Source organism: Chroicocephalus ridibundus, chromosome 4 (genome assembly GCF_963924245.1).
Source record: "Chroicocephalus ridibundus chromosome 4, bChrRid1.1, whole genome shotgun sequence".
NCBI lineage: Eukaryota > Metazoa > Chordata > Aves > Charadriiformes > Laridae > Chroicocephalus > Chroicocephalus ridibundus.
Window position 1 is genome coordinate 1,158,778 of NC_086287.1, and position 22,814 is coordinate 1,181,591.

The 22,814-nt window shown below is 49.2% G+C and overlaps 1 protein-coding gene across 2 annotated transcripts in view; it reads left to right on the top strand.

Moving 5' to 3' along the window:
* CCDC9B (coiled-coil domain containing 9B) overlaps positions 1–21,556 on the top strand; it is a 51,889-nt gene extending 30,333 nt beyond the window's left edge. For both annotated transcript variants that reach the window (XM_063333290.1, XM_063333291.1), the window contains 7 exons: positions 430–614; positions 1,994–2,055; positions 2,569–2,622; positions 3,077–3,182; positions 9,265–9,322; positions 9,660–10,477; positions 19,144–21,556. In XM_063333290.1, the coding sequence (XP_063189360.1) occupies positions 430–614; positions 1,994–2,055; positions 2,569–2,622; positions 3,077–3,182; positions 9,265–9,322; positions 9,660–10,445 (1,251 nt within the window). In that variant the 3' untranslated portion in view covers positions 10,446–10,477; positions 19,144–21,556. The remainder of the gene's footprint in view (positions 1–429; positions 615–1,993; positions 2,056–2,568; positions 2,623–3,076; positions 3,183–9,264; positions 9,323–9,659; positions 10,478–19,143) is intronic.
* The last annotated feature ends 1,258 nt before the right edge of the window (positions 21,557–22,814 follow it).

A 22,814-nucleotide genomic window follows, 5' to 3' on the forward strand; every position in this document is an offset into this window, starting at 1 on the left:
TCCAGGGATATAGGTGGAAGCAATTTTAATCCTTTGAAATGTAATCCTCTTCATGTTGTCTGGGTGAAGTGGAACAACTTTTCAGAAACACATTGCCACAAATTATCATGATCATTGCTGAATATCCCTGGGAGGGGATGGTTGCTCGTTCTGATTTGGCTATGGATTCACGGTGTGGCTCCAAGCAAGCCGTGTAACATCTTCCTGCCTCGGTTTCCCTCTCTGTAAAGTCACCCAACCCTGGGACCAGTGTATTTAGGCTACGGGTAAAGCAGAGCCCTTCTGTGTGCACGTCACTTTAGAGAGAGAAGCTAAGCTTGCTCCAAGTTGTTTTCAACTATTACTGAGCATTTCTGGACAGTACAAAGCACACCGAATGCAGCTGTTTCAGACATTTTTATTAACAAGAAGCTCTTTTGCCTCCACTAGGATGGTGGGAAGTCAGTCCAGAAGGGCCCGGGGGACCTGAGTTTCCCCATGACTGGACGGGAACGCTCGGAGTACATACGCTGGAAGAGGGAGCGAGATCAGATTGACCTGGAACGACTGGCACGTCACAAGAACGCGAAGGGCGAGTGGCGACGGGCTTGGGATGTGGAGAAGTCGGAGCACATGTAGGTCCTGCACAGTCCTGGGGTGGTTTGTCTGCAGCAGGCCGTCTGAAGCCAGTGATGAGGTCTTGTGCAGATGTTTATTGCTGATCAGATCCCACGCTGTCATGTGCCTCTCCCTGACCAAATCCACATTGCTGTCTCTTTCTCCTCCTGACCATGTCTGTCAGTGGGACCAGATATCGGAGTGATTCTCATATTTCCTTTCTGACATGAGGGCTCCTACTCAGATAGGAGATACTGTGTGCTGACAAAGATTCCCTGCTTTCGGCCCCACCAGGACATGGACTGTGGAAGGGAGGGGATTGTGAATCACTTCTGAGTCTACATCTGGAGGGTCCTCTCCATCTCCACATGGACAAATCCAATGGCAGGAGGGTGCAGCTGCCCTTCTAGAAACACAGATGGAGAAACTCGCGTTGCTAGTCCATGGGTTTTCTCATTGCCCTGCTTGTTTCTCCTTCTCCATCACAGGACAGGCCAACATGCCTAAATCCTCCACACCTCAAACTCAGCCTGTTCAGGCACTATGGTGTGAGGGGGTCACTTCAAAGGGCCACCTATGGGGGAAATGCTAGGGACAGCAATGTGGGAGAGCTCTTAGTGGGGTCTGGCACTTCCCTGCTTTAAACACTGTCCCTCTGACTGTGCTTGTTCAGCTGGGCCACACCAGTTAGAAAGCCTTGGAGGATGACGTAGCACCTGCAGCAGGATAAGGGATTGATAGGGTGTGGTGTTAGGGGATGTTCCATAGGTTTGCTGGTCAAAGAATTTGTACAGGACAGATAGATGGGACAATCTTTTGGCTGAGGAGTGGGACCAAATACATAGATTTTCAGTCACTGAGACCCCAGTAATTGGAGGTGAATTGACTTAAGTGGGTGCTGAGTGTTGCTGGCAAGACAGCTCTGAGCCCTACTGTTCTCCTGTATATCAATTTTTAAGAGAAAAGCCATAATACAAACCAAGCAGGATTAGAAACCAACCAAACGAGTCTGATCCACGGGTCTAATCTGAGATCACAAGTCCTGAAGCTGCTTCAGATTGTGTTTAGAAGCTTGGAAAGCTCCATCTGAGCATGGTACACTACACTACAGGCATCTATAGGCTTTGTGGATGTTCATAGAATTATATATATACATATGGGTACTGATGTAAAGGTTTTGGAGGTTCTCCTTTGGGGTAGAATTGCCTCACAGCCTCATTTCTCCTGGTTAGTGCATGCAGTTTCAGCGCCTGCTGATAAACCTGCGCATATTTGCCAGTGGGCAGGTGCAGAAGGGCCGAAGGCTGGAGCCTGCGTCGTCTCGAGGTCTCCCGTCCACGCTTTTGCACACTGGAGAGAATCATCAGGTCTGACAATGCCTGTTTTTAACCTGCAGGTTTGAAGAGGACTTTGTTAAGGATGGGGAGCCAGCCTTGGATAATCCCAGCAATAAGAAAGGTTGGCAAGGGACACCTAGACTTTGTCCTGACGCTAGTGAATGCTGATCGTGCGAATCCCAGTGCCACAGCAGCTGTCATGGCTGTCAGTTGTGAAACTGTGCTTTCCTGGGCAAACGCCTCTGAGCGCAGTGTTGGGGTCTCAGCCCTCTCTGCTTTGCGGAGTGCTCAGGGGATGGGATTTCAGCATCTGGGTGCTAGTGCTTTTGGTCTTCCCAGGGAGAGCAGTGGCTTCTGTAACCTTGTACGACACAATACGGAGGCTCAGCACTGCCTCCTTTCCCAAACACTGGTTTGAGAGGCAATCCTATTCCAGAGCACATCATCTCTGATCCCTGTGGCACATGCTGGCTTCTTTACTAGCATAAGTCCATCACGACTCCTGTTTCTCAGGAGATGGACTGGCAGAACAAAGCTTTCCCTTGTGATGCCCTATTTGAACGTCAGGCTTTCTGCTGCGTGTCCGTTACAGAACCTCACTTACTTCTGTGCATGCTTTGCTTTGTCCTTTCAGGGGGAAGAAACGCAAGGAAATTCCAGCACAGGTCCTTTCCTCCCGACGGGAGAGGTGAGTAAACCATGTGACTTGGTTGTATCCCCCCACTAAACATCAGCACCTCTGATACGGCCTCATGGAGAGAGTTCTCTCCAGGCACTCTGGCAGATTTGGAGTGCCTTTTGGGGACATACCACATGGCCGCTCTCATAGCTGTGTGGTACAGTCTGTGCTGTGCGGCAAGGGAGAACGAGAACAAGTCTTCCAAGAACAGCACAAAGGAGATTGTATCCAAGGAATAAGTTTGAAAGTTACAATTGGAATTTGGAATAAAGAATGCAGAAGGAACACCCCTAAATTCTCAATTTGTATTTTACTTTAGAAAATACACGTACAGTATGCATTACAGCTTCAGAGGCTTCCTCCTCCAGAGGTACTTTGCAGTGATACAAGGATGTTGGGCCCTTCAGTGGTCCGTCACCTGGTTCTGCCTGCTCTTGCATGGCATTTCCAATCTGTCTTCTAGGTGGAGGACAGCATGGAGTGAATGTGAGCGATCCTGGTGTGAAAGCAGTACCTGCTGTGAGCAGCCGAGCCAAAGGGAAGGACAGACTGACGGGAAGAGCCAGAAGGTAAGGAGGCTGGCAGCGAAGTAGTGGCTGTGATATACCTGTCCAGGTCTCATTCCTTGCCCAATTGTGAAAAGGGACAGACAAAAAGAAGTATTGTTCCCCAACAGCATGTTTTCAGAGCGGTTCACATTGGCTGGGCCCGTGTCTGGCAGGACTTCGTTTAGTGGGGTTTGTGGTACTTGTGGGGTGCAGCATCGCTGTACTGAGCCACTGCCTCAGCTCTCTGCAGAACAGCCCAGGGGCTCGGGGCTACTGTCTCACCAGGTTTGGGTAGCACTGGCACATGCCCCAGCAAGCTTTTGACCACATCTTACCTGACTTCCAGGCACTGCTGATATGGAGGAGCAGGCTCCAAAGGTAGTTCCAACTGAACAAATAGCAATTAGGATTGATACTGTGATACAGATGTCTTTTCTTCTTAAACGACTGTTCTTAAAGAGGTGAGGAGGGAACTGGCCTGCTCCTGCCAGCTGTGGGCAGCACACAGCAATATAGTCATTTGCACAGAAGTAATTTCAGAATATCAGCAAAACCAAGTGCATTTTACAGGTTCGCCCACATCCTCCCAGGGGTCCCCCTCCCCTGCTGCTCTCCATAATTAAATTTCAGTGCAGTCTCCAGTTTCCTGGAGCCACACTGACAGTTTAATAACGCTAATCATCTTCACAGCACTGCCATGCCCTTTAGCGGGCAACAAAAGGATGAAGAGTTGATTACATACCCCAAGCCTCTTCATTTACCCAGAACACAAACCATTCCAGTAGCTTTTAATGTTATCATTCTTCAACCGTACAGGTCAGTTATGACCACACAGTTAAAGAGATGCATCAACAGATAGGTGCTTCACAGGGGTACCCACAGCACTCCCCAGAAGAAATGAGGTAGGTGGAGGCCAGCTGCTGCTTGCTGTTACTTGGCTGAACTGAAGAGTGTTGGGCAGGGGCTGTGTGTGCAGGATTCTGCTGTCAGGACAGGAGTAGGTCTAATATGCAGGGCCTGGCACTGTATTAAGCCTGGAGGGTTCTTAATGTTGCTCTTGTTTCCAGTGGCTGTGCTTTGAGGAAATGCACCTGAGCAGCTGTAACTCTCAGCTAGTTAAGCTGTGGACTGGGAACCTACTTACAGCATAAAGATGGGTTATCTTCTGTCTTCCTGAGCCGCGTTAGTTAATCATACATTTAAAATTAAATTTAAATCTGATAAATTGATGAAGAATGGGCTCAACAGCATGCAAATAATCAAGTTAGCTTTGTTCGCAAGTTACATTCCACCCCTTCCCATTCTTCAGCTCCATCCCCTATAAAAGGTACTTGGGAAAGAAAAGCTGATGAGCTGTGCTCGTGTTCGGTCCCCCCCAGCCGCTGACTGCGGCACCGGGGAATTACAGCAGTTCCCAGAGGATATGCGGGATGGGTGTGCCAAGAGATTTCCTTTATATTGTTGCTTTCTATGAATACCTTAGAAGGCTTCAGGCTGAATGTTGCTGCTCAGAACTATGAAAGATGCAGTGATTACACTGTTCTGCCCCGCCTGAAGATGCCAACCCATCAGGGCAAACCAAACTCCCAGACCTCAACGACTACGCTCAGGAGCAAGTGTGGCTCTGCAAAACATAAGGAAAGACTTCAGGAAATAACGATGATGTTAGAAGGACCTGATGACATGATAACCCTCATGCTTCCAGAGTTTAATCTTAAAGTTTAATCCTAAAGTTTCATCCCAATGCAGTCATTTTTTCTTCTCTGTGGACACCTTAGCTGGCTAATTTAGATGCAAATGGCTGCTTAAGTGTGTGCTGGGAATAGACTGTAAATGCAAGAGCGGTGTTGATTTTGAGCGGCTTCTTGGAATGGACAAAGAGTTTGTTGCTTCCCTTTTATAGGCAGTGCGGACGGATGGATCCCGCTATGGTCTGCTCTCTCCTCACCACGGCCCATGGGTCAAACCCCAGTGCTCAGGTCCTGCCTCAGGCTCCGTCTCTGCCCTGGTCAGACCCAGGGGAAGGGGTGAGAGCCTGCCCACCCCCCTACGCCCATCTCCTCTCCTCCTCCTTGGCAAAGCTTGACTTATGCCCCAAAGCGTGACTGTGACAGGCAGATGCTGACTACTTTCCAGAAATCATAACAGGATCTTGAGACGTTTCTTTTTCCTTCTATGCCGAGCTCTCAGAGCCATGCCCAGAAGGAATGCCTTGGCTAGCTGTCTTATGGCAGAAATTCAAAGAAATAATGTTGGGCTGGGATTTAATGTTTTGTACAGACTGCCTCAGAGCTTCTGACTGGCCAGCTTGGAGCGCTGTTTGACGACATCTCATTGAGCTGCGCCTCATTAGCAGCCCTCGGAGTCTCTGCCTGCAGTGGTCTGTGCCTCTTCTGCTCCAGAGCTTGGAGAGGCCGCAGATGGCAGCCTCCTCTCTGCCAGCAGCTGGGACAGTTAGCATCATTTCAAACCAAGTAGGGTTATACCTGAGTATCAGCACTTTTACCTGCTGTAATAACATAGTATTATTCCCTTGCTTTTCTCACCTCACCCCATTAGCAGGACATTTATGCAGTGGATCCAGCAGACTTAAGATCCCTTGTGCCTCGGACGTGCCTGATTGAACCATATCAGAGTCGAAGCACACTGGCAATGTCAACCAGTTCAAAGTGACAGTGGTTTCTGGATCCGTTCTTTATCTGGGGAGAGGGCAAGGTCCGCTAGCCAGATTACACAGCAAGGTTTAGCACCTTCTGTTGGGAGGCGTAGAGGATGCGTTGCAGGGAGGATGCGTTGCAGAGAGGATGCCTGGCTTGTCATAGACTTCCACAGCCTCTTCCTGTCCTGGCAACAAACTGAGAAGGTATGTTTTCCAATACATGTTTGTGTCTGCAGCGCAGAGGCTTGGAGGCTTTCTAGTGCGTCTAACTCCTCCAGGGCTGCTGGGTACCATCAGGATGTTATTCATACCCGTTTAAAGGCCTTAAGGCTCCAAAATGGCTGGTGCTAGAAACCTATTTAGATGCCTAAATTCTCTTGCTGATGAAACTATAAAATTTTATATAATATTGTCTCCACAGAGACATTCTTTATTCTTGTTCTTTTTATTTTTTTCTCATTTTATCTCACAGAAAAACAATATATCATACTCCTCCCTGAACATCCTCCATTAGAAATGGGGCTAGAAAGCATCCTGATATTTTTTTTTTCATTCTTGTTTGCTTTGCTTCAGTACTTCATATTTATCAGCTACTAGAATGGAAAATCCTGGTTCATTTAAAACTACAAAGTAGTATCTTAAACATTAGTGTGTTTAGCTGTGAGTAGCTGGAATATGGAGTCATGCCATGAAGTCCTCACCTTCACCTGTGGACCTGGGAATAGCAGGAGAAATGAGGAAGCCAAACACTTGTCTGCTGCAGCGTGGACACCTTCCTCAGCACTATGCGATTGCTCCGTCCTGCCAGAATCACTTTAGAATAGCTCTCCTGCTGCCCATCCGTCTCACCTCAGGGACTTTTATTTTTCTTATCTCCTCTTCATTGCATCTTCTGTGTCCTCTGTTGATCTAGAAGGGATCCTGTGACTCTCTGGTCACGTAATCTTTTCTCTGAAGCTGGAAGAGCATCCCTTGCTCCACTGCTTCTCTTTGGGAAGAATCATTCCTGAAGCTTTTCCTCTCATTTCAAACCTGAGCTCAGGGAGCCTTTGGGGTGCTGAATATTTCACAGAATCACAGAATCATAGGGTTGGAAGGAACCTCTGGAGATCATCTAGTGCATCCCCCCTGCCAGAGCAGGGTCACCCAGAGCAGGTGGCACAGGAACGCGTCCAGGAGGGTTTGGGATGTCTCCAGAGACGGAGACTCCCCCACCTCTCTGGGCAGCCTGTGCCAGGGCTCTGCCACCCTCACAGCAAAGAAGTTCCTCCTCATGTTGAGATGGAACTTCCCATGGTCAAGTTTGTGCCCATTACCTCTTGTATTTCTTACCTTCGCTTGTATCTGCCCTTTATCACTTAGAGACTCCTCTCCCATTTAAGTCCAAGCAACTCAACAACAGTGGTAAGACCTGCTTGGCGCATCTGGCAGTGACTTCCAGCAGCAGCATACCCAAGAATTTGTAGCCAAGTTCCCAGATGAACATCTGTGATGGATAGCACTAGCCGTGCTAGGGAATGAGCTGTGTATTTTCATTGCATCTTAGTGATTAATAACACACTCTGGGGCGTTTGGGGTAATGATGGGGAGGAGGAATATGTCAGGTGGAGATGCTGAATATTTCAGAATTGCTGCCTAGCTATTTTTGGCTATCTTTAGACCTGGGGGGATGGTCTGTTGTAGGCTGGCTCTGCAGGAGCCGTGCAGTGGTAGAGTAGACAGAGCAGGGAGAGGCAGAAACCTGCAGTCAGCAAGTCATTCCTCAGCTTAGATATCGGTCTGGGAAAAACAGTCGTTGGTCCCACGAGCATCAATGCGGAGCGCAGAGGGGAGTCGATCTTGAGGGCAGCCCATGCTGAAATTTAACACGGTTGACTGTGCATGATGAGCTCTACCCTTCTATGCAGCCTGACTTTCTGAGCTCTTGCAGGGCTCCCCTGAAAATACAACCCCAGTGGCGGGGGCTGCTCCCAAGAAAAGGGGCCCTTGTGCGGTTTGAGCTGTCACAGCCGGCGGCAGGGACCTACCTTGTGTTCAGGACGAGACCTCGCTGGCTGTGGTTTGGGTGCTGGGTCTGTCGCTAAGCCCTACAGGGCTGCTCCAAGCTGCTTCACTCTCTGCCTTATTAAGGGCACCATACCCAGCTCTACACTCTGAGAGCGCCTTGAGGTGCTTGAAATGCAATTCACTTCTGCCCTAAGGACTTTGCTAGATAAAGGCAGTGTGAGGCAGCTTAGTGTGACTGTATCATCAGCAGCCTCTGATGGCAATTCCCACACGTTTTTCACAAGGGCACGTGGGATCACTCTAACGCATCTGCCTCTGGAAACACCTGACTCTGCAGTCACGTCAATGTGCCTTTTTATTTTTTGACACAAACTTACCAAACGAAGAGGTCAGTAAGCCCAGCAGAGTCTGAGAGAAGAATTACATCTCACACACGTTTGCATATGTTGTGTTTTAAGAGTATGGGGCAGGGAGAAGTGTGTGTGTGTGTATAAAATGTTTGGGGGGGTGTGGGGAGCGTGCGATATGATTCACCAGGCACACATATGAGAAGGTAAGGGTTACTAAGACCCCTCTCTGCCCAGTAGCACTACACGGGCAAATTCAGATTTATATTCACCCTAGGAAATTCAAACAAGCAAAAGAAAGCAGTTCGTGATGCAGCCTTTAATTCCCCTGTGGCCCTCTGGCACAGGATGTTGTAGCTGCTGCAAATTTATTATGGGGTCAAAATGCACTTACACAAATCCTTGGAAGAGACTGTCTACTAAGCATGACTCAACACAGAGATACCATCTCAGGCTCAGGAAATCCGAGCTGCACGTTTCTGGAAACTGGGGAGGGTACCGGGGAGGTGTTAAACGTATTTGTCCTCTTTTCAAACTCTACCCTAAGCATCTGCTAGTGATGCTGAGAGGGGAAGAGAGCCTGGGCTAGCTGGACCTTCAGGCTGATCCTTATGGCCATTCTTGCAGCCTGCTTGCACATGTCAAGGTCTCAAGTCTCCCAAACTACTTCAAAGCAATTTTATCCTTCACTGTCTGCCTCTATGTCTGCCATTGTGGACACTTGGGCAAGCAGGACAAGACTGGGGCAGACATCAGCATAAGCAAACTGTATATCTTATTAGTCTAACGACAAATGTCTGTTCTGGCAATTGGATTTTATGTTTTCATTACATTTAGAATTATAACAACCGGTTCATTAAGATTTAGTGGTCTCAGATGAGTGTCTCTGGACGGGCTGAGTGCTTTGCAGGTGCCAAAAGGAACTGGACCAGTTATGTCTGTCGCCTTTATCTCTTGTTGCCTGGTCCAGGGGCTCAGACAAGGAATGTGTGGCCCTAGTAGAAATTCCTACCCAGGTGTCAGGCAGGGAGAGTCACTTTGCCATATGAGAACTTGAAGGCCTAAATTCTGAAAATATTTTTCTTGACAGATGGGATGCAAAAGAAGGCGAGGACATGTCTTTTCTGAAGGATGACGTTGATGGCCAGGTGAGTTCATGAGTTCAAGTTGAACACGCACCATCAGGATGGTTGGAGGCTTTCAGCCAGTGCAGAGCTGGAAGACCTCTACGTTGGGGTAAGCGTACCCACCTTAGCACCCTCCAGATGGCGTGATGTGACAGCAACTTCACTTCTTGCATTGACCCTCTGTCAGCACAACCCCACTTAATCTGGTCCCTGAACACTTCTCGTCTCCACCTACACCCTTTTACTTCCTTTAATGAATTCCATAATTTTCCCCCCAGTTTTGGGAACCATCATAGTCAAGGAATGCCGTATACTAATATTTTAATAAGCTGAACTAAATATCTCCTTCTTTTCTTAGAGGAGCCTTGGTAAGGACAAGCGGAAGAGCAGAGGTGAGGAGGGGGTGGAAGAGAACTGCACAGATGAGCTGGAGGAGAAGGTGAAACAGCCAAGTCTCCAAGATCATGGGGCCTCCTCATCACAAAGGCTACAAAGTGGAAAGGTCCAGTCTGCCCACAATGGCCAGAAGGAGGAGCGGAGAGGAGTGAAGGGCTTCAGCACGGAGGCGTCTGTGGCCAACACAGGTGACTCAGAGCCAGGGCACAAGCCAAGCAAGGAAGGCAATGGGGAAGATACCAATGGGAAGCCTGGCTCTGCTGACATCTCCCAGGAGAAGGAGAGCACTAACAGCACTGCTTCACAGAGCAGCCTTCCAAGAACCGTGCAAGCCACGAGGCGTGGCAGTGAGGAGACCTTGTCGTTGCCCATGGGAGCGAATTTAGATGGAGATGGCTTAGAGAAAATCACAGCTTCAGAACAGAAATCCACTGAGGAGCCTTCAAACGGCCACGGCGGAAAGCTTGACACAGCAGTGGGAGACAGACTGGATGCAGATCAAGGACCGCTGGTGAGAAAAGGAGGGGAGGAAGCGACTCAAGACACTGCCCTTCAGGGGCAAACACTTGCGCTTAAAGGAGGTGAAGATGCTGAAGGCACCGAACACAGAGGAGAGCCTTTGCCCCCAGGGAAAGCCAACTCTGACGAGACTGTTGTGTCTGAGCAGGACACAGCAAAATCACAGTCCAGGGAAGGGGACCAGCCTGAGGATTGCAAGAACAAGGACAGTGGGGACACTCTCAACTAGCAAAGATTGCACGGGCTTGCCTGAGACAGAAGGTGAGTTCCTGACCCCCCTCCCCATGGTGTCTTTGTTACCCCGTTAATGCTCTCAGCCATAGTACATAACAGCATCGTGCCAGATAACTGTCCAGAAGTGTTCACTGACAGTGATATGGATCCCTCAGGTAGTCTGTGCATCACGATGACCTGCCCTGGAGTGCATGGGGAAACAATGGAAAATCAGACAGGAAAATTTGGACAGAAAACTGGACTGCTGAGTCTGGTTGGTGACATGCATTAATTAGGACACAAACTGAAACTATTGCTGGGAAGGGATAACCTCAGCAAGAATAGCAGAATGAATTTGTTTCTGTCTTTGGGGTGACCACAACTAGAATAACTTGAGGTCCATGTAGTCCCTTTCCCAAAACACTTGCAGAGCTATGGAGGCCCACCTTGTGGACAATAGTTTGAAGAAGGATTCTCTTCCCAGTACAAGGTCTGTGAACGCTGCACTTTGAATTATACATGTGGTAACACTACTGTGCAAGGCAGTGTGTAAATACAAAGGGTGAGGTGGCTCCTGTTGAAAAGGCCTATGAACCAAACAGAAAGGAGGACGAACAGGTCTGTGTATGTAGCAATGCTCCAGGTTTTACTCAAGCAAAGAAATTTCTTCCAGAAAGGCAAATGCAGAACAAGAAAAGCCAGGAGATAGAACAAAGTGTGCTAGGCAGAAAAATAAAGTAGAAGTTAGGAGGAAGGGGCAAAGAGAGAGCGTAGGGGCTCTTTGGCAGTTACCTTTGCAAGACATGTATTTTCTAGGCAATGTCACAGCCAGATCAGGATACCACACCCACAGGCGCTAGAGCAGACCAGTAAGTCAGGATGGGATCCTACCACCAGGTTAGGCAGTAAGGCTGCAGTTCCCTCCACCTAACTCAGGCCAGGACAGAAGCACCTAACTTAAGATCTAGGCTTTGTTCCTCTTCAAAGGAGAGAGATGAGACTTCCAGAACGCAATCCTGCTTGCCTAACACCTGAATTGCCCTCAGGATACTCCTGGCTCCATACTTTAAGTAGAGAGGCAGCAGCTATACTCCATAAATAGGCGCTTCAGGCAGCTAGCTGCTCAAAGCTAGGCAGGCAGAGCGCCCCACCAAGCGCCTTTCCCAATTCCAGCAGGCTTTTCTGCAGACCCCGACCCAGCAGCGCTGCTTAGTATTCATCCCAGAGGCACAAATGAGCTTAGGGATGAAGTGGTTAAGCTGCTAACAGAAAGACTTTCACTATAATCCAATACTATACAAAAGGCATGGAGAAGCGCAAGCTTACAGCTATTGAAAAAAGACAAAACACCAAGAACCAGCAGGAGCCAGTTCTGTGTTTGAACTAAAATTCCTTCAAGTGCGGGAAATTAATTCCAACAGCATTTAGGAAAATGTTAAGAGACACCTGGATGCACATAGCGGGAGTTTACTGTCCAGGCCGTGCCTCTCCATTCTACCAAAAATCCCCTGCAAAGTAGAGGATGAAGAAATTAAAGTTATCCTGAGTGAGAAAAGTAGTCATTAATTAGACACCTGCTAAGAGGAAACAATAAATTACAGTAGTCCATTTTCATCTCAGCAATGGAGACTCCAATGGGTTTTTGCTGAGTCCACTTCAGCGTGGCTCTTCACTCCATCGCTCCTCACTGAATTCATTAAGGCAGGCTTAATTATAACCATAGTCTTATGTCTTGGAGAAGAGGAGGTGACTTAACCTGGTGTTTGCACTTAAGCACTCACATATCTGCTTGGCTAAGCTGGAACTTGAGACTGTTATTGCTCTATGAAGGTGTTTATTGCTTGGGAAACACCAAGTGTAGTGATACTGGGGAAAAATGAAGGGTTAACTGGTGCCCCAGTTACCCCCTACCTTTTCATCCTGCCTGCCTTCCCATCTGTCTGCTTCCTACCTGCAGTGCCCATTTTCCTTGGCCTGATCATGCCCCCCCAAGAGAGCATGGTCCTGCCCCACTGTCCTCTCTTTCCCAAACAGTTTAAGATGAATTTCCAGGTGTGCCTGAACTACGCACTCAGCATCAGATACCACCTCTTGATGCAGACAAATTAAAGCAAGATGGTTTCCTTTTCTGATACTTCCTGTAATGCAGGAGATGGTCCAGATTCCAGGGGAGCCCCGTGCAGGGTTGGGGTGGCAGGTCACCTGGGGAGGGTCGGCCTTTAACCAGACGTGGCGGGGCTGACCTGTGTTAGGATCACAGGAATAGGCACAGCTACGTCAAACCTTACGCCAAGAGAAAGCATTTTCATTCTTTTCAGTCCTTGAACAATCACCGATCGCTAATTCACAGCAAAGACACAGCGACGTATCCTCTCTGAGCACCCTGGTCTGTGATTGTTTCATCCAAAGGTTTCTTGCGCTTTCCCCTGAAGCCTCTGACTCTCGCTGACAGCGCACCCTGGGCCGGCGCCGCAGTTTCTGTGTCCCCCGTCTCAGCAATGGGTTTCTCCAGCTTTTTTTTTCATTCTGTTGACTGCAGGAGCATTTCAGGAATGAGCGCACGAGGGCTGCTTGGCTGTTAGTCTTTAACGATGTTCTAGGGCATCATTGTCACCTCCTGTCTGCTGAAGTCACCACAAAGCAATTTGACCTCTCCCTTTGCACCAGCGACAGGCCACGGTCGGGGCTGGCTTTCCCAAACAACATCACTTGCGGACAGAGTAAATCCTGCCATGATTTATTTGTAGTGGGGAGAAGAGCCAAGAGGAAGACAGAGGGACCTGTCTTTAACTGCCTGCTCCCTGTGTCCAACGTGTCAGGAACATCCCCTGGCAGACAAAAAAAACCCCACAAGACCTGGATGTCTCCACTCTAGCTCAGCACAACCAGAGCAGTTCAGCTGCGTGGCCTGACAGCAGGGCTCCTAGGAGCAACAAAATACCAACGACAACAACAACCACAACCGAAAAAGCAAAAGCTCATTTGGCTCATGTCGGTTAAGCTGTCAGTGCGTTCGGAGCGAAAAGGTCTCGTGTCTATTCCTGCTGTTGCTTTGAAGTTCCCAAATCAACATGACAGGCTGCATAATGACACAGATGGCAGTCATAAATAACCACCGGCTGCTAACAGTCACTTCCCTTCTCCCTTGGCTTCTGCTTCCTAGTGCTCTATGGATTAGTTTTAGCTCAACTTTATTTTCACATAATTCTCCCTAAAGTGTTATTTCACAGCAATTCTTTAGAACCAGATCCCTCAGGATTGCCCCCGTTTGAGGTGTGTTTGGACCCGTGGTGGGGTTTTCTATTCATTTTTTTGGCTTACTGAGCCTGATGCCTGCGGCTGACTCCAGACGATGCTTCAGGGCAAGGACTGCCCAAAACGCAACCCACAGGACCCCTGCGTTCAGCAAAGGCATTGACTGTGGCCCACAGAGGGACGTAGTAGGTGTGGCCATCCTGGAGGGCAGCATCCCCGCGCCGGCTGGAGCCCCTTCCCGACTGTCACCACGTGTGGCAGGCGAATGAGTCTGCCTTTTTCAGCCTATCTAATAGAAGTCGGATATTACCCGGCAGAGCTAGGTTTAGCAAGAACCAGGAAAAGAGCATCATTCAGAAAGCTGAAAGAGCAATAAGATCAAGCATTAAACAAAGAGCTGCGCTTTCTTGTTAGAATGCAAAATTAAAAGTTTATTTTTTCTTTCTGTGTCTAGTACCGTCAATTCAGGTGCCCAAACCACCTTAATTATTTGCTTCCTCTCACGGCTGGAGTGGACTCCTTAAGAAGAGTGAGTGAATGGTCCGTAAGCCAGGCTGAGGCCGCGGGCTGGTGGCTCACGTACAGTTTGTAACAGCTGATGCTCACACTGCATTGCAGACGTCCGTGCTTAACTGTATTGATCTGAGGTCAGGCAGACGCAGTTCCACGATTATCCCATTGCAGCGGAGGAAGGAGGGGGTGTCTCACCCTGTGGCCTGTGCACAAGGGTAACACAAGTTCTCTGCAGAAGGACTTCACGTGGCAAGGTGACCGGGTTGTTGTTACACAAGCCTCCAGGAGGTACTGAGCAGCTCTGGTCTGGTAAATCCAGGCCAGCAGGAAACCTTTACAGTGCCCTGTGTCCATGTAACCAGTGGCCATTATACTGGGGAATGCCCTGAAGCACCTGGCAGAAAACATGAGCCAAGTCTGTGCCGAGAAACCAAATTATACAGAGTCTGAATGACTACGGGTTTGGGGGACAGAGAGTTCATGGCAAAAAAGGAAGATGATTATTGTAACCGGGCCCAACACGAGATATGACCATCCATAAAGAGAAGCATCTGGAGGGGTGCACTGTCGTGGGTTATCAAGACTGGTTAATAATTTCCTGCCGGGAGGCAGCAGGTAACTTCCCAGTGAGATGAGGGGTGGTGGTTTTTTTTAAAAAATACAGATTTGACAAATGCTATGCATGTACCAGAAATGTGTCTGCCTCCACATTTCGTATTTCATAAAACCCAAACTGGAGCCCTCGTTAAACCTTTTCAAAACAGAAAATTTTAATGTTATGTTTTTAAATACTGGTGATTCAGTTTTGATACGGTGCAATTTTTGGAAAATCAGCGTTGAAACAGATGGTATGATTTTGCAAAAGACAACCTATCAACCCCGGAAGGAATGTAAAAATACCATTCCATTAAAAAGTTTATATCATGGAATTTCCATCAAGCAGAAAATCCTGTACCAGGTCACATCACCTGATGCCAGGGACCTGCCCTCTGACCATGGATCTCGCAGGTCCCAAAGCATGGCAGATACCTGTAGTGGCAGTGAACGTCAGTAATCAGTGATAACAACGTGTTCTTCACCTGCCCGGCTCCTGGGCTTTGGGGGGCCCATGTCCCCCACACGTTAACGTGCAGACTCCACTCCCCACCGCAGATGCTGCCCGTCCATTTCTGCAGAACAGCAGCTCCTTGCAGCAAGCAGCCACCATGCGGGTTTCACAGCTTCCACCGCTAATGTCTATTTATGGCATTAAAAATCTCCAGCACCTTCAAACTAGTTGGAGATGCTGTGCAGGGAGTGTGGTGGGGCTTTCATCCTTTGCTTCAAATAACAAGGAATAAATATTTACCCGAAGTGCAGGACTGGAATCCCTGGAGAACATCCAACAAGTCCCAGAGAAGTAAACGATACACAAAAACCACAGAAGCTTTTCCCTGAATTCTCCTGAGAAAATTAATCTTAACATCTTTAGAGCAAATGCAGCTGGGGGTAGATTTCCAGAGCAGCTCCAGGGATCTGACCTTGCAGCTCTGGCTGACGTAAACAGGAGTGGGGCAGGCAGGGCCTGTGTGCCGCAGGACGGAGGAGGTCAGAAGAGGTCGGCTTTCTGATGCAAACCAGTGCTAAAGGTTGGTGCGGGAAGCAGTGCAAGCAGAAACCAACACTTCTCAATGCAGTTACGGAGCTACGAAGCACATACCGGTTTCCCCAAGGTTCAAGAGACAAGAAGATCCCCTCTGTGATGTCTTGGACACGGCCAGGGATTGGCAGGCTGAGGTCTCAAGGACCTGACTTTAATAGCACTGGCCTGCCCGGTCCTGCCTGCAGCCCACACCACCTCTGGAGCCCACCAGCGTGCTACGGGCACTTCGGATTCCCAGAGCACATCTCAGCAGCACGTACCACCGAAGCGGAGAGTTTAGTCCTCATGCAGAATTAGGGAATCGTAGGGCTTAATACAGCACTCAACAGAGTTACCTTCATGCCTCTGTAGCTATGGGAAGCCTCTTCCATGGCACGACATGGGAAAATACTGTTAACATGGGAAAACACAGGGATTATGTGAGAATGGTTGAAGAGAAACGTACTCGGACTGAAGAACCCCAGGGAAGGACTCCAGGGATGTTCAGGGAACGGTTGTTTAGTCTAGGAAACTGAAGGCAGAAGGCGATGGAGTTGCGATCTCTATAAATACAGTGGAGTAGTAAACACCAGGGAAGGAGAAGAGACATTCAGTCCAGAAAACAATGCTGGTGCGAGAATCAACGTATCGAAGAGGCCCATGAATAAATATGGGAAAACCGGAAAAAGGTCAGTACCTGTCAGAGGAGAGATGACTTGGAAGCGTGCCGTGGTTGAAGCAGGGACACTTGTCCCCTTGGAGCCTGGCCTGACCAGCACGCCTCTGGCAGGGATTAGGTGACGTGGTGCTTGTGGCAGCAGCAGGATGAGTCTGATGACGAAGCTGTGTATGCTTCTGTGGAAGTTGGTGACCACTGTCAGCACAGATGCTCTCACCGCCACCCAGCAGAACTAGCGTACACAGCCCATCGGGAAATGCAGGCTCTTTACTCCTACATTTCTCTGGCACTTTGCAGGAGCTTCTGTCTCTTTTTTGGTCTGTGGTGGTGACTTGTGCAGAGAAGGAACTATTTGAAGCTGTTAATGCACTGAGAGTCACAGACCAAAGCACCTATACTTCCTTAGGGCTGCTTACCGAAGCGTAACGCAGCCGCCTGTGTTACCCTCTTAACGTAAACCCCAGATGAAAAGGAGTTAGAGATAAATACACCCCGTTGTGGTCTGTCCTGCCAGGCCCACAGGCCTCTTCCCTTCTGCCAGCTCTGCCGTTCAGAAGGGAGATTGTAGAGAATGACAAGACCTTAACCACTCCAACAAGAATCTCCACCAAAGACTGTCTTTAACCCTTTCATCAAGAGTTGCAGTGATAATTTTTCTACCAGTGGCAAATGTAGACAGGATTCCCCCCCCCCCGGCCTTAAATCGATAAGTTCTAGTTCAAATGGGAATTAACTCAAGGGTGTCCAATGGCCTGTGCTAGGCAGGAGAAGATGTCTCATGATCTTGCTGGTCTTTTTTCTGGCCTTACAGTGTATGTTGGAACAGCAGATATACGTCCATTTTAAAAAAGCTAAGTGAGAAAATCTGGTGTAATGATGTCTAACAGCTGGTCCTTACACCTCACATCCCAGTTTGCCTCGTGGTGTTTCAAATGGCGTGGTCCGCTAAGAACAAAATTGTCTCAGGGAACTCTGGACCTGCCCCGGGAGAGACCCAGCAAAATTGCATCTTCCAACCCGAGCAGAGGATGGATGGCGCTAACCTCGGCTGGAGGAGCAAGGGACGGACTGCCGGGCTTCATCAGGCACACTCAGCTGCAGTCTCCAGGGACTGCACACACATCCACCCCCACGGCACAAGGTTTCACGGGCAGCTCCTGCAGCAGTGACAGTGACACAGGGAGGGCAGAGTGGCACTGCAGCCCCTGCTGCGCAGGGCAGAGCCAGCACCCAGCCGCTTCGCCCCTGTGCCCCGGCTCCCAACAGCCAGCCCAGCCCTTGTACGCCTCCCACCGCCCCTCGAGTTATGAACGGAAAAGAGGATCCAGTGTGAAATGAGAGAAATGCTAATCACTGTGTCTAATTACTGAGAGAAGTAACGACTTTAAAGCCCCTCAGTGCCTTGGCTGTAAAGGCTCACTCATGCACAGAAAGGAGGTGTCTGTATTGAAAGGATAATATTGGAAAACAGGAAAGAGAATTGTCTACCAGCGCTAATAGCACAGGGCTGTCAAAGAGACTTTTGAAACCATTAATAATAAAATAGATTAACAATAAACAGAGCTAGCTCTTGAGTCAGTTCAGACTCACAAACCAGATTTTACAGTATTTGGGCCACCACGCACAACGCTGAAAATCTGCTTCCCGGCCTTCACGGTAGCGCTGAACCCCGGAATTGTGCTGCTGCAGCACTGAGCACCCCGTGGCAGCAGGATGCGGCCACCCCCGCCCGCTGCACACGCGGGACAATGGAAAATGTCTCCAGCAAGTCTTAGAATCTCCTCTCAGCTGTACACAGCATCGATTATTTCAGTACCTCGGGTACGATTTCAGTGCAGTTCCTTATGAGATATCCGTGGCTGTGTCCTTAACTGATTCCTTTAGAGGTTTCCTCTTCACGCGAGCCTAGCTTACTCTCGCCTCTCCCGCCTTCGTGGTATTTCATCTGGTTTTCTTTTCATATCCCCCCCCCCCGCCCTTTCTTGTGAGCTTTCGGTGCTGAAATCTCCATCAGCAAAAGGCAGATCTGTGGATTTAAACATGGATGCAGGAAAACACCAGCTCAGCAATTCTGAGCAGCATCCAAGCATCTGGCAAATGCAGGAAAAAAAATATCTGCCTTTCCCAATTAAAATCAACGTGTGTAGGTGTGGGGCAGGTACAGGGCAGCAGGCTCCACTCAGGGGTCAGTGTTTGACTGGAGGGAAGCTGACAGACCCTTGTGCCCTTGGGGGACACAAGTGCTGCACCCCCAGGGCAGGTTTCACAAGAGGGACACAAAGCCCTGCCCCAAACCAGCCCCTCCTCTTGTTGCTCCAGGTGCTGTACCAGCACACCCCAAAGCCCGCAGAGCTTATGGTTCTTGAGGGAAAAGGAGAGAGTGAAGCAGCCTTACCGAACCCAGAGGAGGACCGGGAGCGTGTTCCATCCAGACTCACATTCAGCTCGTTCCCTGGGCTGCGGAGCCCCCCCGCTGCTCCCGTGGGGTCTGGCAGGCAGGTATCTGGGTTACGCTTCGGTGGGACTCCCCAGGCAGCCCCAGCCGTGCAGGAAGGTCAGGTTGAAACTCAGCAGACATTTTTCATTTACTGCTCAGCACGTCCCTAAAGACTGATAATCCCGCTGCTGTCTCTGCTCGTTTCACAGGATAACGTGCTGGAGGTGGTGGATGAGAAGAGAAGAGAAGAGGAGCACAAGCTTCACCTCGCTCTTTGACCTTCTATGAAACCAGCTCTCAGCACCCATTCACAACACGTGGGGTCCCCATCCCCGCCCCCCTCCCAGGTTCAGCATCACCCTTCCCTAGCCCTACGCCAAAGGACAGGGAAGGCTACACACACTCCTCTCACTTATCTTTTGTATTTGTTTTGCCTATATTGCAGCTGTGTGGCAAGCCAATTGAATGTCTACTGGATGCACTTTATTTTATTTAATAACTAATTCTGTTTAAAGTTAAGATTTTGGTTTCCGGGCACCCCCGTTTCCTCCCCCAGAGGCTGGCAGGGGCTGCGGCAGCTCTCCCTCGCTGTTGGGCAAGCGGAGCATTAGGAGACAGGGCGAGAGGCGTTACGTTGTAGTTCAGTAGGTGGATGGGAAAGCAGCGTTCAGAGCAGCTCCTGTGCTAGAGGTTTGTATGCAGTTGATGCGTTGGCAGAGACGTTCAGCAGTTGCATGGGTCGCGGGGCACAAAGAGGGTGGAGCATTTTTGAATTGCACCGTGGGGTGCGGGTGCTTTTGACAAGCACACACCAACCACAGTATTTCATCCTTTAAAAGCTTGCTTTCCTCCTCCTGGTAGATGCAGAAGGGCACAGGCAGCAGAGGCTGTATCAGCACATCAGGAGACTGCTTTTTGCTAAGGCAGGTGGCTGCTGGGTTGAGCAGGTCTGTGCAGCTCCACAAAACACCCTGCCCGCTGCGCAAGGCTATGGTAACTGGAGATACTTGCAGCTCTGTGTGCCAAGCAGGGCAAGGAGGAGGACAGCACAAACGCAATAATCTTCCTTCTCCCCCACGCTGCGCAAAGGAGTTGGCAGCAGGACCCAGGCCAAATTGGAGCTGAAGGTCTAAGGCTTCCTATCAAATGCTGTCACCTCCCTGGTTGTGCCTTTCATAGCCTTGTGCTTGACTAAGGGCAGCAGTTCCCCTGGAGGCTGCCATGCAGACATTCTGACCTGGCCTTAAAAGACACCTTTCAAATCGAGGATCTGGATGAGCATTTAGAAGCATAAATGCGCAAGAATCCCAGCTGCGTGGATTTCCAAGCAGCTACGAGATTCACAGCAAGCTAGGACTGAGCTGAAATGTGGCTCCCGATTAAGGAGAAGGCAGAAAGCAGGCACGAGGAATAACACAACGTAATTTCTGATTCTGAATGACAGAGCAGAGAGGGTATCGCCCTCACTTTGAAGCGCTGCTCTGAAACTTGATGCAGGAGTAAACGTACATGCAGACACGGATGCGTGGAGATTTATTGGATTTCGTTGCAGGATGAATTTGCTAACCAAAACAGCAGACTGCCTTGGTGGTAAGGCTGGCATGTGTGGACTGAAATACTGTATGCTGTTTTAATAAACTAATACTTGCACAGATAAACATTTTGTTTTTCCATGTAACTTAGATCCATAGCACCTATCTCATGAAGGATGAGCCTGGGAATTTCCTCTACATGCCACATTCAGGAGAGTTTACTGGCTTCAGACGAGGTATTGTCAAGAAACAGAGTGTGCCGCTTTCATGTTTTACCAGTAGCAACTTCTTCACCCCACCAAAACCCAGGATGGGTTTATTTGGATTTATCCAACAGATGAAAGAACAGATAGATAAAAGCCAGATTGTAAAACTGCTCCAGGTCCTGGAGATTCTCCATCACTGTTAAAGGCTGATTTTCCTTATCTGACTGGCTCAAAAACCTGCTTGCAATTGTTTAATTTTTTAAATTTATTCTTATTTTCTACATCTAAGTCACTTACCTCAATCTTGGTCCCGTCAGCCTGAGTCATTACCAGCACACCCCAGGCGCTGGCTTGCCACGCGAGGCGCAGTCGGGGACCCCGCGCCAGTGGGGCTCAGCGCCGTCGGGCTCACAGCCAGGCAGGCACCAACTTCTACACTGCCCTGCTCCAGCACGCACTTGTAGAGGTGAAAAAACCAGCTGCAATTGTTTCCATATCTTACCACTCCAGGCTTCTTTTTGAAAGGAAAACAGTCACTTTCCCCCCCTCCCCGTTCCCTCCTTTTTCTCCTGTAAATCCAAGTAACTTTGCATTTAATGCTGCCTAGGAAGGACTGAGTCCGTACCGAGCTCCAGGGATGGGGCTGTACGGATGATGGGGCTGTTCTAAGTGTAATTGTTTTCCTGCTCATTAACACTTTCCTCGAATGCACTTTGGTTGGTGCCTGGATTGCAATTTTTCAGAAAACTGTGGCTAGCTGTTTCTTTACAGCGAGAGAAAAGACTGAAAAGTTAAAAAATCTGATGCAGAGGGATTATTTATGTGAAATAAAAGTTGTAATGAGGAAAAAGCTCCAGTTTCTTAGTGTTTCTCAGCCCCACATGTAGAGTTTTCTGAATTGAATCTGTGATCTCTGCTTTTTAGAGCAGCAACTCCAATTCAGATCGTTTCGCCCTTAGGAAAGCGCTTAGGGCCAGCTCAGCTAGCTCCAAGAAGATGACAGCCAGCAGCGTAACGCGAGGCTCACTTTTTCACGGGCATCAGAGCCGCCTCATTGCCACAGCACTTTTCTTGCAAGCAGACGTGACGGCAGCTTGCAAAGTCACCTGCCTGCACAGGTACCTGTTTCCTCCCAGCAGGGACGTCGTGGGAGTTACTCTGGCTCCTCCGGACAAGGGGAAAGCAGCAGCCGCTCTCGGGCAGAACACCTTTTTCTTTAAACCAAACAGCTTGCCGCTGGACGCTCGTCTAGTTGGCAAAATTTACCATCAATTTCAACACGGCAACTCTGTAGCTAAAATTCCTATCAAAATTGATTTCAGACTGGTGAATCAGTTCTTGTATAGAGAGATCGCTTTCAAAAACCTCAAGCCAAGGACAAAAAGTACAGCTGGATAAATCTGGAGACACTTCAGTTTCCAAAGCTTTACCAAGCCAGTTACTGCAGGAGGCAATAACATAAAATCCTGACAGAAGCTGCAGCTCTCTGTTCCTGTCTCACCAAGCCGAACACCTACAGCAGCAGCATCCCGCAGCGATTACTCACAAGTACAGCCCCTACAGAGAATCTAGAACTAGAAATAACAGAAAGTCACCCATTTTCCACACCAGTTCCCCTCCAGATAAATTGGTTCCAAGTGGCATAGGAGCCAGAAGCTAAACTGGCATTTAGTCAGAAATTTGTGTATTTAAAGAGCATAATACAGTAGTTGGTGCTTTCTAAGTTACGTGGAAAGCTTTTTAAGTCAATTAGAGGCCCCGAGCAGGAGCAGGGTGCTGCTGTGAGGTTCCACACGCTGCCTGCTGCCTTCCCGGGGAAAGGTTGTCCTTTAGCAGCGTGGCCGGCTCAGACCCCGCGGGTACCGGCAGCCAAAGCTGACGCATCGGCAAGTCCCCAGCCTTTTCCCAATGACGCCAGCGCAGCACAGCCACACAACAGCTGACCAGATAGGATGCTCTCCCAAAACTGCCTCCAAACACATGTGGAATAACCAGAAGTCGAGCTTCACCTCCTTCGCGTTGTGCTCCAGCTCAGGTACAAGTGTTTCTTACCCCGTTCCCCTCTCCACACACTCCAGCACCCCCAGGATTCGCAGCCAGCCATCGGTAACACCCCCCCTGTGCACAACCCTTTCCAGAGCA